General features: G+C 45.2%; 1 protein-coding gene across 2 annotated transcripts; it reads right to left on the bottom strand.

Moving 5' to 3' along the window:
• Positions 1-1,143: 1,143 nt before the first annotated feature.
• LOC6542572 (homeotic protein spalt-major) lies at positions 1,144-11,807 on the bottom strand. Of its 2 annotated transcripts, none has more exons than XM_001969801.3 (4): positions 11,140-11,807; positions 2,691-6,523; positions 2,489-2,569; positions 1,144-2,205 (listed from the first exon to the last, which is right to left on the bottom strand). In XM_001969801.3, the coding sequence occupies exons 1-4, from the start codon at positions 11,288-11,290 to the stop codon at positions 2,176-2,178; spliced, it is 4,095 nt and encodes a 1,364-aa protein (XP_001969837.1). In that variant the 5' UTR covers positions 11,291-11,807; the 3' UTR covers positions 1,144-2,175. The 2 variants fall into 2 exon arrangements, with proteins under 2 accessions (XP_001969837.1, XP_015014454.1); XM_015158968.2 differs by having other exon boundaries at positions 2,493-2,569.
• Between the last annotated feature and the right edge of the window lie 3,637 nt (positions 11,808-15,444).

Genomic DNA, 15,444 nt, shown 5'->3' with positions numbered 1-15,444 from the left:
GTAAATGGCATTTCCAAATCGAAACCAGTTCAAACATCCATCACAAAAACCAAATGGGCCACAGCAACAAACTGGCAGACAAACAATACCAAAAACAATAATAATAACCGAAGACACACTCAGAACTCAGCGGGTGTCCGTCATTAAAAAGATGACAAAGCGATGTCAACAGGAAATTTTTTGATTAACGACTAAAATGCCAGAGAGCCAAGCGATCGGGCTCCCAGATCAAGACGCGTTGAGTGGAGTCGAAATGGAGACAAAAACCAGCAGAAACCGAAATAAGTTAACCAGAAAAAGCTAACGATCAAAACCACAGTCGCAACCAGGCAGCAAAAATATGTTGAAGGTAAAATATCAATTTAAAAGGCAATAAAAATATTTCATTGCTGTGGATCAGATCAGGCTCTGCTGGCCGCATCGATACTCAGTTTCGATTTCGAATTAAAAGATTATGACGATAATAAACTTGACTAATCATTTTTATTACAGCCAGCCCCATCTGTTAGCACGAAAAATCTCGGACATCGTTTTTGGGTTTTTCCCAGAACCACAAACGAGATGCGGAGATACAACTATCCGAAGATCCGAATGAAAACTCTGAGACGGCTTATTAATTTTTCATAACTTAAATACATATATTTATTTGTTCTTCTCAATAGATTCACTTTTATTTGCATTTTTAGTTTCTGTTTTTGTGTTTTGTTTTCGCTTGGGCTTGCGTAATAAATTATGGGACTATCTTAATGCTTACGAACAGAGTGGGATACATTGGCATCCGTGTATAATTTAATTGTGGTAATCAATACATGTACGATCGCTCATAGACTTACTTATCGCTAGGTGTTAATCCTTCCTTCCAATGAAGTGAAATTAGAGTGTGAGGGTGTGTGTTTTGTGGGTCGGGGATTGTCCCCTCGGCAACTAAATTAACTATGAATGTTAGATATCTTTTGTGGTTCTTCATCTGTGATATGGAAAGCATTTGCTGGGGCATCGATTGGGTTTTCCCCCGTTTCCCGCAATCGTAGTTTGTATTTCGTTTTTACATTTAATATCACAATTTCTCATATATTTTTTTAGATTTTTATTCCATTTTTAGCTCCTAACCCAAACTCGAAAGCAAAGCGTTTGGACTTCGAAATGTGTGTGTGTGTTTTAATGATAAAAAGTGTGTGAGTGTGAGTGTGTATATATACGAAGTATGTACAAGAAGTGGAAAATAAATCTAATTTACGAGTAGTAGGAAACAAAAGCCTGCGCTCGGCGATCGCATCTAAATTTATAGCATGTCATATTATTGCACATTCCAAATAGATTATTAACGTGTATGCGTATGCGTGTCTGTGTGGGATTTGGTTATAATATATCATATATATTAATATATTTATATATACGTATGTACACATGTCTCGCTTAGGTACCTATTATTTTTATATTAGCATATACCTTAAGATTTGCTTTAAATTCGAATTTTGATTTTACTACGCCTTCTTCGCTGCCTGCTTCAGCTGCCTCGGATTTGGACTCGTATTCGTATTTGGATCCAGATACGGATGCGGATACGGATACGGATACGGATACGGATACGGATTTGGATTTGGATTTAGTTTAGACTCCGTTTTCAGTTTCTCACTTTTTGCGGAACATGAAACGCCATCAGTCTCTCCATACCAAGCAGCCTTTGGTCCGAGATCAGCAGATCTTTCGATTTGCTTAGCTGGAACACAAATCGCTTTTGATGCATCTTTGGATACGTTTCATGATCCCTCCTTAGTATGGGTGTACGTGTGCTCGGCGAAATTCCCCGGCTAGATCATAAAAAGTTGTTTATGAAAGGCTCGGAGCGGAACCATAATCGATCCGATGATCGATGGTCAGTCCAGTTTGCAGTTGAAAACTTTTCACCATTCGCTCGGAACAACAATCAAGTAATATTTTTGTGGGCAACAATTAAAAAATATAAAGACTTGTGTACACGACCGATCTTCACTGTAGTCGGGCTCCTCCTTCCCCCCTCCTTTCGCTCTAAATCTTGAGATCATTTGGTTGCGAGAATCGATTGCATCTTGACTGGGTCTGGACTGCGATCGCCAAACTCTTTCCGCGAGTCAGGTGATCTTGATCGCCGATCAAGCCATCTGGATCGTAATCGTGGTAGTGTAGAGTGTTTACTTATTCGCGTTCTTCGTTCCACTCACTCATCTGCAATGGAAAGAGCAAGCAGAAACGGATTGGTTAGTAAAAGTGAAATGATGGAAAGGATTGGTACATAGATGGTCATTAGGGACATGGGAACAATTAAAGGGCAGTATCTACAGTGTCTCAAACATGATGAACTACTGATAACTCTATTTCTAACACTATGTATGTTCATTAAAAAGAAAAAGTGCCATAAATAAAATTAAAAAGTGGGTGAAGCAAACTAAGGGCTCTTTGATTGGGAATGGAAAGGATGGGGAGGGATGGGTGATATTGGAAGACTTACATACTTTACGGCACGATTTCTGAAGGTTTCTTGCTCCATATCGCGGATTTTATGAGTTAGCATGTGTTGCTTCAGGTTGCCCTGGAAAATAAACGAAAAAAGGACATTTCGCATCAGTTTTCTGGTTTCAATTTCGTTTTAGGCGCAAGCACCAAAAGATAACCCCCCAAATGAATTAAAGTACAAAGTATCTGAGGCTCACCTTGGTTGTAAAGCCGCGATCGCAGATGCTGCACTTGAATGGCCGCTCCTTGGTGTGGCTCCTGTAGTGGATCTCCAGCGCCGAGTGGCAGGGGAATGTCTTGTAGCAGATGCCGCAGGTGGTGCTGCCGCGCACCCCGCTGAGCGCCAGCGGGTTGAATGGTGCCGCCGGCATCACGGACTGGGCGATCTGGTTCATGGCATTGCACATGTTCTGGGTGGTGGCGGGCGGGAAGAGCGGCAGGTTGGGGAACATGCCAAAGGGCGGGCGGGCGCCCATCAGCGGATTGGGCGGCGGTCCCGCTCCCGGTCCCGGTCCGCCCTCCTGCCGCTGATCGCGTGCTTGGGGCGGCGTTTGCCGCTGGGCGGCGGCTGCTGCGGCCGCTGCTGCTGCAGCTGCTGCGGCCTTTTGCTGCGCCTCGGCTGCCTCACGACGCAGTTGCTCCTGATGCTGATGCAGTGCAGCCATTTGCTGGTGGTGGTGGTGCTGCGCAGCTGCTGCCGCTGCCACTGCCGCCTGTTGCTGCATCAGGTGCTGATGCTGCTGCTGCAGATGGTGCTGCAATCCGGGGGGCAGGCAGTCAATGCCCACGGTGGGCGGCAGGGGTGAGGTCAGTAGGTTGGCGGGCGCATTGCCGGGACCACTGGGGCTCCTGGGCAAGCTGGGTGGACTGATGGGCTTCTCCTTGGGCAGGGGCGATCGCGAGCTGGAACTCGAGGTGGGCGCTGCGCGGGGCGTCAAGTCCAAGGCTCCCTGAGAAGCCTCCGAACGGGCGGGCGAGGAACTGGGCTTGATAGCCAGGGATGATGCATGAACGCTGGGCGAGGTGGGCGCAGAGGTGGAGCCCACCGAGTGGCCGTGACTGGAGGCGGAGGAACGCGGCCTCACGGGATTCGTGTTGACCACACCGGTGGCATCAATCCTCAGCTTCTGCTCGAAGAGCAGGGACTTGAAGTCATCGCCGGAGCGCGATCTGTCGCCCTCCTGCTCGAGATGACTGTTCGAGAGGTGCTCCGAGGACACATCGTCGTCGTAGTCCTCGCCGCAATCCATGTTATCGTCCATATCACCCTGCGACGACTCCGATCCCAAGGCGCCATTGTGGGCACCATGATTCGGACCCGGAGGACCACCTGGACCGCCGGGAAGAGCGCCGAAATGGAAGGCAGCCGCAGCGAAGGGATTCATAAAGTGGCCGGGCATCATCGAGGGTGGCGGATCGCGGATTTCGGCCGCCTGGATTTGCTCCGGCGTCAGATCCGTGGGCTCACCAGTGTGCAATCGGATGTGCTGCTGCAGGACCAGGGCATTCGAGTACTTCTTGTGGCAAACGGGGCACTGGTGGAAGTTCCTCATCGGCGGGCGAATCTTGTGCACCGCCATGTGGGTCTTCAGGTTGCCCTTGGTGGTGAAGGCCCTGCCGCAGATCCGGCACTTGAACGGGCGCTCACCGGTGTGGGTGCGGTAGTGCATCTGGAGGGCACTCTTGCAGGATAGCACCCGATCGCAGACCACACACTGGTTGGGATCGCTGATCTTCTTGTTCTTCATCAGCTCCTTGAGCTTCATGGTCTCACAGGTGTTCGAAACCTCGATGAAGTTCTCCCACGAGTTGTCGTTGCTGTGTGGGCGGGGCAGTAGTGCGGCCATCTCGTGCTTGATGGGATTGAAGAACGGCGACCTGGCCATGTGGTGCGGGTGGTGGTGCGGTGGTGGTGGAACTCCCGGCGCAAGTGCTCCGCCGGCGGGCGATCTTATTGGAGAGTGGTGTTCGGGGGATAGCGTCTTGGCGGTGGTAAAGTTGAGGGGGAAACGCTCAGTAAAGAAATCCTCGCGCGGTGGCAGCTGTCCCGGCGTGGGCAGGTGATCCAGGTGGGATTGGGAGCCCGGCGAAGGTTGCGGATGCATTAGGGCGGCCGGTTGGATGGGCTGCACCACTGGCGGATAGCCCATGTGGCTGTGGCGGTGGTGATGCGGGGAGCGGTGCTCGGCGGAAGGAGAGGGTGTCCTGCGTGGCTCAATGCGATGGACCTCCTGCTTAACCTGTTCCTGCTCCTCCTCCACACGCTCCTCCTTGATGCGAACTTCCAGGGGCAGTGGCTCCGGCTCGGGCTCTGAGCACTCTGCCATCTCCTGCTCATGCTCCTCCCGCTGGTCCTTCTCCTCCACGGGCTCGTTCTTAACCTGCAGCTCACCCTCGTCCAATTGCGGCGAGGGCTTTCTCAGATCCGTAGGCAAGTCCTGCGGGAAGTACTGGTGCGGCGCAGCGGCTCCCAAGCTCTTCAGGATCTCCATGGGCGGACGATAGAGGTTCTGGAGGCCAGGGAAGGCGGGCGGAAAGGATGCCGGCGCAGAGCCCAATGGGGGCGGGGCGGGGGAATGGTTAGGAGAGCTATCCGTGGGCGACATTTGATCCAGCAGCGGCGGATGAAACTTGTCCATGTGCTCGGGAATGGGGGTGGCATTCATGGGCACATGGGGGAACTTTTGGGCATGTCGCTGGAAGTGCACCTTCAGGTTACCCTTGGTGGTGAACCGACTGCCACACACATTGCACTTGAAGGGCCGCTCGCCAGTATGCGATCTTATGTGGATCTGGAGCGCCGAGTCCGAGCCAAAGACCTTGCCGCAGTACCTGCAGCGGTGCTTGAAGAACGGCTCATTGCGACCCTTGCCCTCACCCGATTTCTCACCAAAGGCAAAGTCGTCAGCCATGCTGTTGGCCAGGATTCCCTGGGATGCGGAGTCCAGCACCTCCTGGGCCCGTTTCTGGAGCAGGTCCAGGGAGTTCGGCTCGGGCAGGTCATCATGGTTGGTGATAATGCTGGAGGCCAGATCGGAGCCGAAGGGCAGTGGTGTGTTCTCCATTTCCTTCAGCTTGGCCAGCGCATCCTGTGCCGAGTCTGCTTTGCGTGCGTTATCCAAACTGGGTCTACGATTTGGCTGCAACTCGTGATCATACTCACGTCTCCGCTTCAGGGACTCCGCTGGAGAACCAGAGGACTCTCGCAGCGGAACACCCGCATTGATCAGATGCTGACGCGCCTTGGCCTCCGCCATTCTGGCCTCCGCCTTCTGGCGCAGTTCCATGTCGGCAATGCGCTCCTCCTCCTCATAGGTATCTGTTTCCTGTTCCTGATCCTGCTCCTGATCCGCATCCTCGTCGATATCCTCCTCCTGCTTGGCCTGATTGAGGGCCAGCTGCGACTGGAGCTGCTGGATCAGCTGGATCTGGAAGAGCTGCTGTTGCTGCAGATTGAAGAGGGTTTGCTGGAGAAAGGCCAGCTGCTTCATGGCAGCCTCATTGTCGGCTCCATTCGAGCCATTCGCAATGGTCTTGGCCGCGAACTGGGCAATGGCCATTTGCATATTCTGGATGGCCTCCAGGGTGACCGGTGCGCCGGCTCCGCCCGGCAGAGCCACCTCCGTGGAGGGCACCGCACTGCTGGGTGCCTCATCGGGCATCTCCACATCCACCTCGACGTCCTTCTCCTTCTCCGGCGCCCTCTCGGTTGCCGCCTCCTCGGCACTGGCCTCCGCCACTGGTGAGCTCGGCATGGAGCCACTGGCGTTCGGTTCCCGCTCCTCGGAACTGGGCTTTGTCATCGCCACTCTGTTGTTGTTATCCTCAACGGGTTCTATCTCTGGTTTCGCCTCGGATTTGATGTCGACCTGGTGCTCTGGTATGCTCTGCTCCGGAGTGCTCTGCTCTGGAGTGCTCTGCTCCTCGTGCTGCTCCTCCTCCGGCTCGGGACTCCGGCTGGGACTGGCCGTTGTGGTGACCGTGGTCAGTGGCGAGCAGCCACCATTCTCCTCCTGATCGCTACCGGTGTCTGGAAAAACAGCAAGCAACATTCTCACTTTATTTGGGACAGGATGCAGGTAAACTTATGCAATTTAATATTTATCAAATTATTTTGTAATATCGAGCATGAGCTGTATTTTGACATTCAAGTAAAAAGCTCATATGATTTACGATTTTGACTTTCATTCACTCATTGTAAATTATTAACGTAATAATTCCAGCTAACCAATTTAATATAGAAATGATACTGCTAACACCGCGTTGTGTACATGGAATACATTTTCATATGTTTTGCTCCGCATACCAGAGATGCTCGTCGGATGCAGTTGGAGTGCAACCAAAATAGTCAGAAGCTGGTTGGGATTGCTGCCCATTTCCCGATAACTCAACTACCTGTTAACTGCCCCTGCCCCGCTATGCCCCACCGCCCCTTCCCCGTTGCATATGACTTAATCGGCGGCAATTGTTCATTGCAATGCGTTAAAGTTGCAGCTAGTTGCTGCTGCTGCTGCTGCTGCTGTTGCAGTTGCCGCTCCCGCTGCCAACTGAATGCAATTACACTTCTTGTTGAAGCATGTGTTCTCTCTCCTTTCCCTCGGTCGCAGCTGTTTTTTGCTTTCTGCCCACAATTAGTCTCCAAGTCCATCGCAGGCAGTTGCAATTGTTGCTGCTGCTCGTGTTGCTGCTGCTGCTGCTGCTGCTGCTGCTGCTGCTGCCGACTGATGCTCACTTGTTGCCAGGTGAGCTGTCCGAAGGGGAGAAAGCAGTTGACAGCCGTTTGGCCTGGTCCAGTGCCTCTGACTAATTAATCGCGGCGGGCCTAAAAAGCAAACCAAGTCAAAGATTGGTCCACCAGCAACAGCAACAGCAACATTAGCAATAGCAGCAACTTTTGCCGCACACGCACATAAAATATAATTTATGATAAGTCAGAGCCAACGAACTGGGGCCACACTCGTTCGATATATATAATAAAACATATTTCTGCACAAATCAAACGAGTTGGGCGAGTTTCTGTTGTCTGTTTCTGTTTTCGTCCACAAAAGATACACAGATACAGATGGAGCTACAGCTTCAGATTCCGATTGCGATTCGGATTCAGATTCAGATACACGGATGGTGAGTACAAAAAAGATATGCAGATAGAGCGCGCCTGGTTACTATCAGCACCATTTGCATATCGATCGCATTTATATTATTTGTATGATTACTTTTCGGAACAGAATTCATTTAAAGAGCTCTTTTCGCCGCCTAACGTTCAATTAAAAACGCTTTTTGCCGGCCAGCAATTGCAGTTCAAAAACGAAACCGCTCGTTGGGTAGGAGTTATGATTATGATTGCTGATAAGTGAAGTGTATTTTAATTAATTGAAATTAATTATAATGCTGCCATAAACCTTTCAAGCGGCGGCAACACGCAAGCCGAAAAAACAAAACCACTTCCAATTATGACGAACATAAAATTGTCTCGAACATGGTTAAGTCATTTTGCAATTGGTAATAAAATTGTTAAATTTACAATAACAATTAACGCAGCTTGTGTGTTTTGTTGGTGTCGCCCTGTTAAGACAGGGAGATATTGCTCCTCGTCTGAGGCCAATGCCTTAGCCCCCGATTCAAATACGAATTCGATTTGGATGTGGATGTGGATTTGGATTTGGATTTTGGTCTTTAGTTTGCCGTGTTTTAGTTCCTCGGATCGGAAGCGTGGGCGCCCAAACAAAATATCCAAACATTTAACGAAGTCTATATATACCGATTGTGAGTGTGTGTGTGTGTGTGCGAGTTGGTGAGCCGTTTAAAGATTTATTTTTTGTCTAGCAGAAACGAGCGTATTTTGTTCCACTGACAACTGGCCAGGTTCATTCCGCCCGTGCTTTCTGTATTTGTATCTGCCAGATAAATAAATATGAAATTGTGAAACGAGCCGAAATTATATATTTCCCATTGTCGAAGCACACAAACCGCTCCTATATAAATTCAATCGTGCAAGTTTAAAGGTGGATTAAGTCAAGCCATAAATTCGCGCCGCGTCTGTTGGCTAAATTCGAATGAATTATTCCCGCTCCTAGTGCGCAACTAAATCGAATAAATCCCTCATTCGGGAATGATTGTTTAATTTTTTTACTTTTGGGGGGTGGGGCGTTCCTTCCCCGCCCTTAAATACTCATAATTGCTACCCAGTCTGTCCATCAACTCATTAACCAATGTCAACTTTTGGCGTTTTGTGTGTTCAAATATTTTCAACAATATTTGGCTGCAAATAAATTGTGCTTTGCTTTATTTCTGCTTTCAGCACATTCATTTTTTACCCAAACTTCGGATGGTGAGAGCTGGTAAAGTAAATTAATTGAAACACATTTATTTCTAGGAATATGAAAGTATTGGCCAACGAAGCATAAACCATTTAAATTTATTTCTCTAATGAGTTATTCACTTTTATAGGAAATTTAATTTCTGTATGTAGACCGTAAACATTCAAGGATTGGACTTGTGATTTGTTATTGGTTATTGGTTATGAAGAATGAGAGACGAATCGGAATATCTGTGAATAGTTTAAGAAGCACGACTTTGCTTTATATTTGCTTAGACATAAAACACTGTAGTTAAGCTGCCCACAAGCCAATAACATTTTTTCTTTCTGTGTGCTGAACTCGAAATTCCCTTGGATCCGTACCTTTACCTCTACATTTTTCAGTTCATTCCTCTAGCACTGACTTTTGCATACGCCTCGACTTTAGTTCTGGGCTGACTTTCAATTATTCCATCATCATATTCAATATGCAAATCGCTGCGAACCAACCGTGAGCCGCTGGCCTGAGGTGAAACAAATGTTCAGCCAATTGGAAAATGTAAAATCAAAAAGAAAAAAGGAAAGACATGCGAATACACTACAAAGTATCCACAAAGTAAGCTAAAAAAAAGAGAGTGTGTGGCATAATTGAATAATATATCCAAGTCCGGTCTGATCGGATTTGGCTGCTATAGGTCACAAAGGGGAAGAGCGCAGCAATTGAATTCGCCATCGGAGTTTTAGGTTTTTCATACATTTTTAATAGGAACAGGAACAAAAAAAGAACGCAAAATCGCATAAATAAAAATAATTAAATAATTAATGCCATTAAGTTATGCGAGCGCGACTTCGATTACAAAGCAAAACGACACAAATTGATGAGCATTTCCATATGGAATATTCACAGAATTGGCTTTGCACTGACCACATTGCATGTTAAGGTATATAGTCCATATAAATCATATGGAAATAACCGCCAGCTCCCTGCGGGTCAGCTTCGATTTTCATTTTTGCAATATTAATTGAATTTATTATCCCGCACTAATGAGTTAACATTTATTAATGCGCGCGGCAGCAACAACAACACATGTGAATAAACAGCATATATACCTACATATGTATATGCCGTCCGCATATGAGGTGTATAAATAAAAATCGCGCCAAACAAATGATGAAAAAATATCCCCAAATTCACGCACACAGGAAAACATGTTTATCAGTTTTTAAAGCCATTTTCAAAACTTTTGAAAAATGTGCTCTCACTTGTAATCATGGATGTAAAATATGTGTGCGTCAGTAAAATATAAAATGAAATGAAATCCAAAGTCGACTAGATTTCATATAAGCAGAGTAAAAAAGGAAACGGTGTAAAATTTGACTTAATATTTTGAAATTAGTCGTAAAACTCACTTCATTCATCAACCTCACAAATTTCAATAAATATAATTAGTTGGCTGTGATGCAAATGCCCGAAAATCGAAGCTTTCAAAACCAATTAAAGAAACACGCCTGCCGAGAGGCCTCCAAAAATTAAACATAACACCGCGTCCAACTTATTTCAGTGCCTTTCCCAAAGTTATTTCTTCCATTTAAAATGAGCTGAAGCCATATTTAAATCATATCGTTTTTAAGTTGCTCCATTAAAACGAAATCGATTTTTGATTTATCATAAAAAACAAGATCGCCAAAGGGGCGCGGGGAAATTAACCAATGGAAGCTGTGAACGTTTGAATTAAATCAAATCAGAAACTGGAAATGCAAAACCGAAGAAATATGGTTTAAATGTATACAGATGTCCATACAATCGGGGGAAAAACTGGTGCATTTCTCAATTTGAATATACTCGTACCATTTTTTTGGACTTGATAAGCCATGCCCTTTTGAATTTCTATTAAATGGCCTACCTACGATTTCTGCCTCTGATGCCACAATTATTAATGTTTTTCCATAAATGTTGGGTTTCCATTTCGAAGTCTTATCAGTCAAATGGAAAACGGTTGTTGTTAAGAAAACTTCAGAAAACAATAATGACAAATTGGTCAACTAATCTTAAATGGTTCAGTTATGCATGCAAATGGGTTTCGTTTGGAAAATGTTGTTTTAAGTTCCGCTGATGGGAAAATACTTTCTAATTTGCGGTTTCTGACTTTTCTACAGAAATGACAAATAGGATAACAAAATTTAAAAGGCAGCCGCCAAGCTGATTGTTAAATATTTTCGACTCGACACGTTTTCGAAATATCAAATTTTTTGTCTATTAGAAATTTCAATTATGTCAAAAAACATTTAAGACATTCCTTTCAACAAGTTTTATTTGTATTCCTAGTGAATGAACTAGATTTTCAGCTCACCTTTGTCGGCGCTGCGAGCGCGATCCTTCAGCTGTTTGACAATGCCATATTTCACTGTACCAAATTGTATCATTTTATTGATGGTCTCCTGGTGATTATCCTTGAAGTCACTACGCATCGCACACAGAACGTTGGACAGGTGATTTTTCATCAAGAGAACTTTTTGCTAGCACTTTTGTGTGAGTGTGTTTTTGGTAAAGACGTTCATTAACTCAGCTTGATCATTGCACTGTGTTTTTTTTTTTTTTTTTTTGGTTTATTTTTGTGGGGAAAAATAACTAAATTGTAGTTACTTGTAGCACTTTTGTGTTTTGCCGTCGGCAGTGGGAAACGCGTATTACCGCTGGCCTTTGCGCGTGCTTAGCTAATTTATCGTATTATCGTATTTAGCTGTTGGCCAAAAACTACAGCTGCCCGTTGATTGTCATCGTTAGTGGTAATTTTCGCGGCACTTGGGGGAAATATCTTGTGTAAGTCGATGGAAAACTCGCCAAAAACAGAACTGAGTGCGCGTTACGCATACGCAACGTGTTACGAGTGCGGCACTGAGAGAAATCGAGTGCTCGCTGCGAACGTTCAGCAACGCGCGTCCAAACAAGAGTGACACAAACAATAACAGCCGCCACGAATAACAGCCGCCAGAAGTCGTCGGGCGCTCGGCTTCGTTCGGCTGCCTTCGTGAGCAACCGGTTTGTGTGCGAGTGTGCGGCTGTGTGCGTGCGTGTGTGTGTGTGTGTTATTACATCCTGACAATCACTATCACTCAGCCAACCCACCTTGTGCTCACTCACACACGCACGCTCGCTCTCCCGCTCGCATTTCATATTATTTTTCATATGCGCCTCTCGCTCGCTCTCATCATAATTTTTATTAAATTGCTGTTACTGTTACTCTTGCCGGCCCGCTCACACCCTGGTGCTTTTTTTCCTTCTACTTTCTGCCTCGGGATGCTCAGTCGCAGTCGCTGTTTTTACCTGAGAGACGTTTATGAAACTTGTTCGGCGAATTATGAGCTGCTCTCCTGCTTTCCCTCTCTCTCTCTCTCTATGTCTCTCTCTCTTATGCTGTTTCGGGACTGAGAGCATAAAAAAGAAGAAGCAGCGAGACTTCCTTCCGCCTTTTGCGGCTCACCTTTGCGCCATTGTTGTTGTAATGCCCCATCTCGCTCGCTCTCTCGATTAATAATTTATCATAATTTATGGGAGGGGGCTTCCCCCGCCAGCGGGCCCTTGGCAGCCTGCCATCTCGCTCGCTCCCTCGTCTAAGAGCCTGCCATTTGTTGCGCCCTCTTTCGCTCACTCGCTTGCTCCCTCTCAGTCGCTCACCATTCGCCATCTCGCTCGGCAGCGCAGTTATGAGCGTTGTTGTTGCCTTTTTTAATTTCGGTTTATAAGATTTTGTGTTCTTCGCTATTGTTCGTATAAAACCCCCCTTTTTATCGGGGAATTCTGACTTGGGTGACTTCGCTTATTCGTCAGTTTCTCGGCGTGTGTATGTGTGTGCATGGTGCTCATGTGTGAGTGTGAATATTATGAACCATTCATCAAAATGATTTCTTTTTTTTCGGCTTTCTGACTTTTGGGCAACTCCCACTTCTTTAATTATTTGTCGTTCCCTCTCTGCAAATGAGGAATTTGTAGCATTTCAAGTCTGGGCATTAAAAACTTTCGTACCAGTTTCTATTTTAATTGCAAATGTTCTTTTGTCTGCCTGAAACACCTGGCGATACCAACTTCTTGCTTTAATTTTTAAGCTGCACAATAAGAAACACTTGGCAATTGAGTTATGATTGATGGAGCGATATATATTAAGGTTTTCAGGGATTCTCGATTCGATTGTGAGTAACCTTCAGGAACTGATGAGTTATTGCAAACAATCCATTAAGCAATTGTATGATCTTTAAAAGTTTTGTTCTGCTTAAAAAGCATTTTAATCATGTGATTGAAATAAATGGACTTTGGTTAGGTAAGTGAGGTAATATGACTGATGATTTGATGATTAAATGTAAGGTTCGACTGAGAAAACTGAAAGAAAAAGAGTTAACAAATCAATGCTAGGTGCCTAAAGTATTGTAAGTTTACCTAAAAATATGTACATAATGGGATAGTACTTCTGTAACTTAAGGAACTCTACCATCTAAGGTACCGTGCTATGTACATGCACTTACACCCAGAAATTGACTTTATTACCGAAACACCAGGAATGCGATGGAATCATCTGAGAAAGAGAGGGCACGAAGGTCCTCGGGAAAAACAACAATAAGCTGAAATAAAAGGAGGCATTAATAATGCTGCCTGCGTCGGCGTCGCTGCCGCCAAGTGGGCGGTGGGGCCAGGGGGTTGGGGCAGGGACTGTCATAAATTTCGGGGAGCGAGCGAAATCGGATGAGAGCGCCAATAAAATGCAGAAAGCGGGAGTAGAAAATAATACGTATTAAGAGGCGAAAGAAAGACGGCAAGTAGAAAAAATGAGGAAAGGATGTGGAAGGGGGGCTGGTGGGTTTGAAAGCGAGAGGGTGGGGAGGGGAAGCCACCTTGCGCACCAGTAAGAAAAAGCCACCAGAACAAGCAGAGAGCATAACGAAGTGTGTGTGTGTGTGTGTGTGTGTGTGTGCGAGAGAGGGTTTGTTTATGTACAGGGCAAATACATAATTCATAACGCTCATATTCGCTCATTTTGCAGCAGCTTCGACCAACGAAAAAGCGGATCTGCCCTTTTCATATCTGCCATCATATTCACACCCACACCACGGCAATGTCAAAACACACACACTCGCGCTCACAAACGTCACTCTCACACTAACGCTCCCCCACCCCAAACACTCACACACACACAGCGACAGCGCAGACAAGTTTTTGATAGACTCTCATAATCATAACGAAAACAACAACAGCGCATCGCTGCGTCTCGCTCTTCGACTGCCTACAGGTTGCCTTCTCTCTCCCTCTCCCCTTCCTCGCACACCATTGCACAAATGCGCGCTCTGCAGCTATTTCTGTCGCACTCTCACTCGCTCTATCTCCTAGCAGCGCTGTTTCTCTCTTCTGTTAGTGCTAAAAGTCTTATAAAAGTCTTAGCTGGCTTCGAAAATGTTATGGTTTTCGAAAGGGGCAGACCCTGTAAAAGTTCTGTTATTAAGTCAATGCTCTGATACTTGTACCATAGGACTAAATTCTTTGCGAAGTTTCTCAAAGTAACACTATTCTTATTATAAATACTAGTCTAATAAAATGTATTTGTATTTCACTAATTAAATTTTTAAAGGTTCAGTGTATTTTATGTATTTATTTTACCTGGAGATTAGTTTAACTGAACGTAAGTTTATCTGGGCGTTAGTTTATCTGGAAGTTATTTTACGTGGAGCTTAGTTTTTCTTGAGGTAATTTTAACAGAGGTGTTCGTTAATTTGGGGGGCTAGTATTTCTGGGGGGTTAGTCTATCTAGAGTTTATTTTACCTGGGGGTTTATCTGGAAGTTATTTTACGTGGAAGTTAATATTGGTTCAGTATGTCAATACTTATACATTTAACTACATACTCATGATTTAAACTTCCAAAAATTCTAAATAAGGGGTATACATAACTCTCTTCTACATACAGTTTTATTTAATTATGTTTATGCAGATTGGAGACATTGTTAAACGTTTGCGATGGGCACGATATATGGTTAGACATTCTGTAGCTATGAATAAACAATCTTCTAACCCCATTAGCTTCATAACCATAAACAATGGAATGACTTCTTTTTATATTTATTCGCCATAGCTTTTAAAGGTCTGCCAAAGAATTGATTAATTAACTTAAAATGCGGCATTTTTTATATATGTTGTTATTTTTGGAAAGATACGTCATAAAACTGATAATTAAAAATGGGACAAGGGCGATTTGAGTGTGGATGAACAATAGTGAATAGTTTTTAAGAGTGTCCTTGGTAATCAAAAAAGGATAACATCAAAAGTGTTTTTTTGTATGTCTTATGTGTTTATCTTTAAATTTTACATTTAATTTATTCCCGTAACTACAATAATTGCGACCCGAGGAGCTGTGATCTTTAAGATTTGAATTCAAATAGCAATACCTAACATTAAGGAATTTACCTCCGAACAGTTTCGCCACTTAAAATCAAGTGTAAGAATTTAAATTCTGAACTCCCCATCAATAATTCATTGCCTTCTATTAATGTCCCCATTCCACTAAAAACAATAATCAAAAATGCAATCGTTAAGCTCCGGTTTTGTCACCCCAATTCTGAAACCCTTTCGTCCCGAATACCTCATACCCTTGGTCGTTAATCTGTATTCCGAAT

The sequence above is a fragment of the Drosophila erecta genome, unplaced genomic scaffold, assembly GCF_003286155.1.
Source record: "Drosophila erecta strain 14021-0224.00,06,07 unplaced genomic scaffold, DereRS2 tig00000055-arrow-pilon, whole genome shotgun sequence".
NCBI classification, from domain to species: Eukaryota; Metazoa; Arthropoda; class Insecta; order Diptera; family Drosophilidae; genus Drosophila; species Drosophila erecta.
Note: the sequence above shows the minus strand (reverse complement) of the source record. Positions and strands in the feature narration are given on the sequence as shown.

Coding starts and splice junctions, on each gene's coding strand:
- LOC6542572 (XM_001969801.3), bottom strand. CDS start 11,290: ATGAAAAATCACCTGTCCAACGTTCTGTGTGCGATGCGTAGTGACTTC. Junction 2,570..2,690: donor ATCGCGGCTTTACAACCAAG/GTGAGCCTCAGA, acceptor TTTATTTTCCAG/GGCAACCTGAAGCAACACAT. Junction 2,206..2,488: donor GAAATCGTGCCGTAAAGTAT/GTAAGTCTTCCA, acceptor TTTCCATTGCAG/ATGAGTGAGTGGAACGAAGA.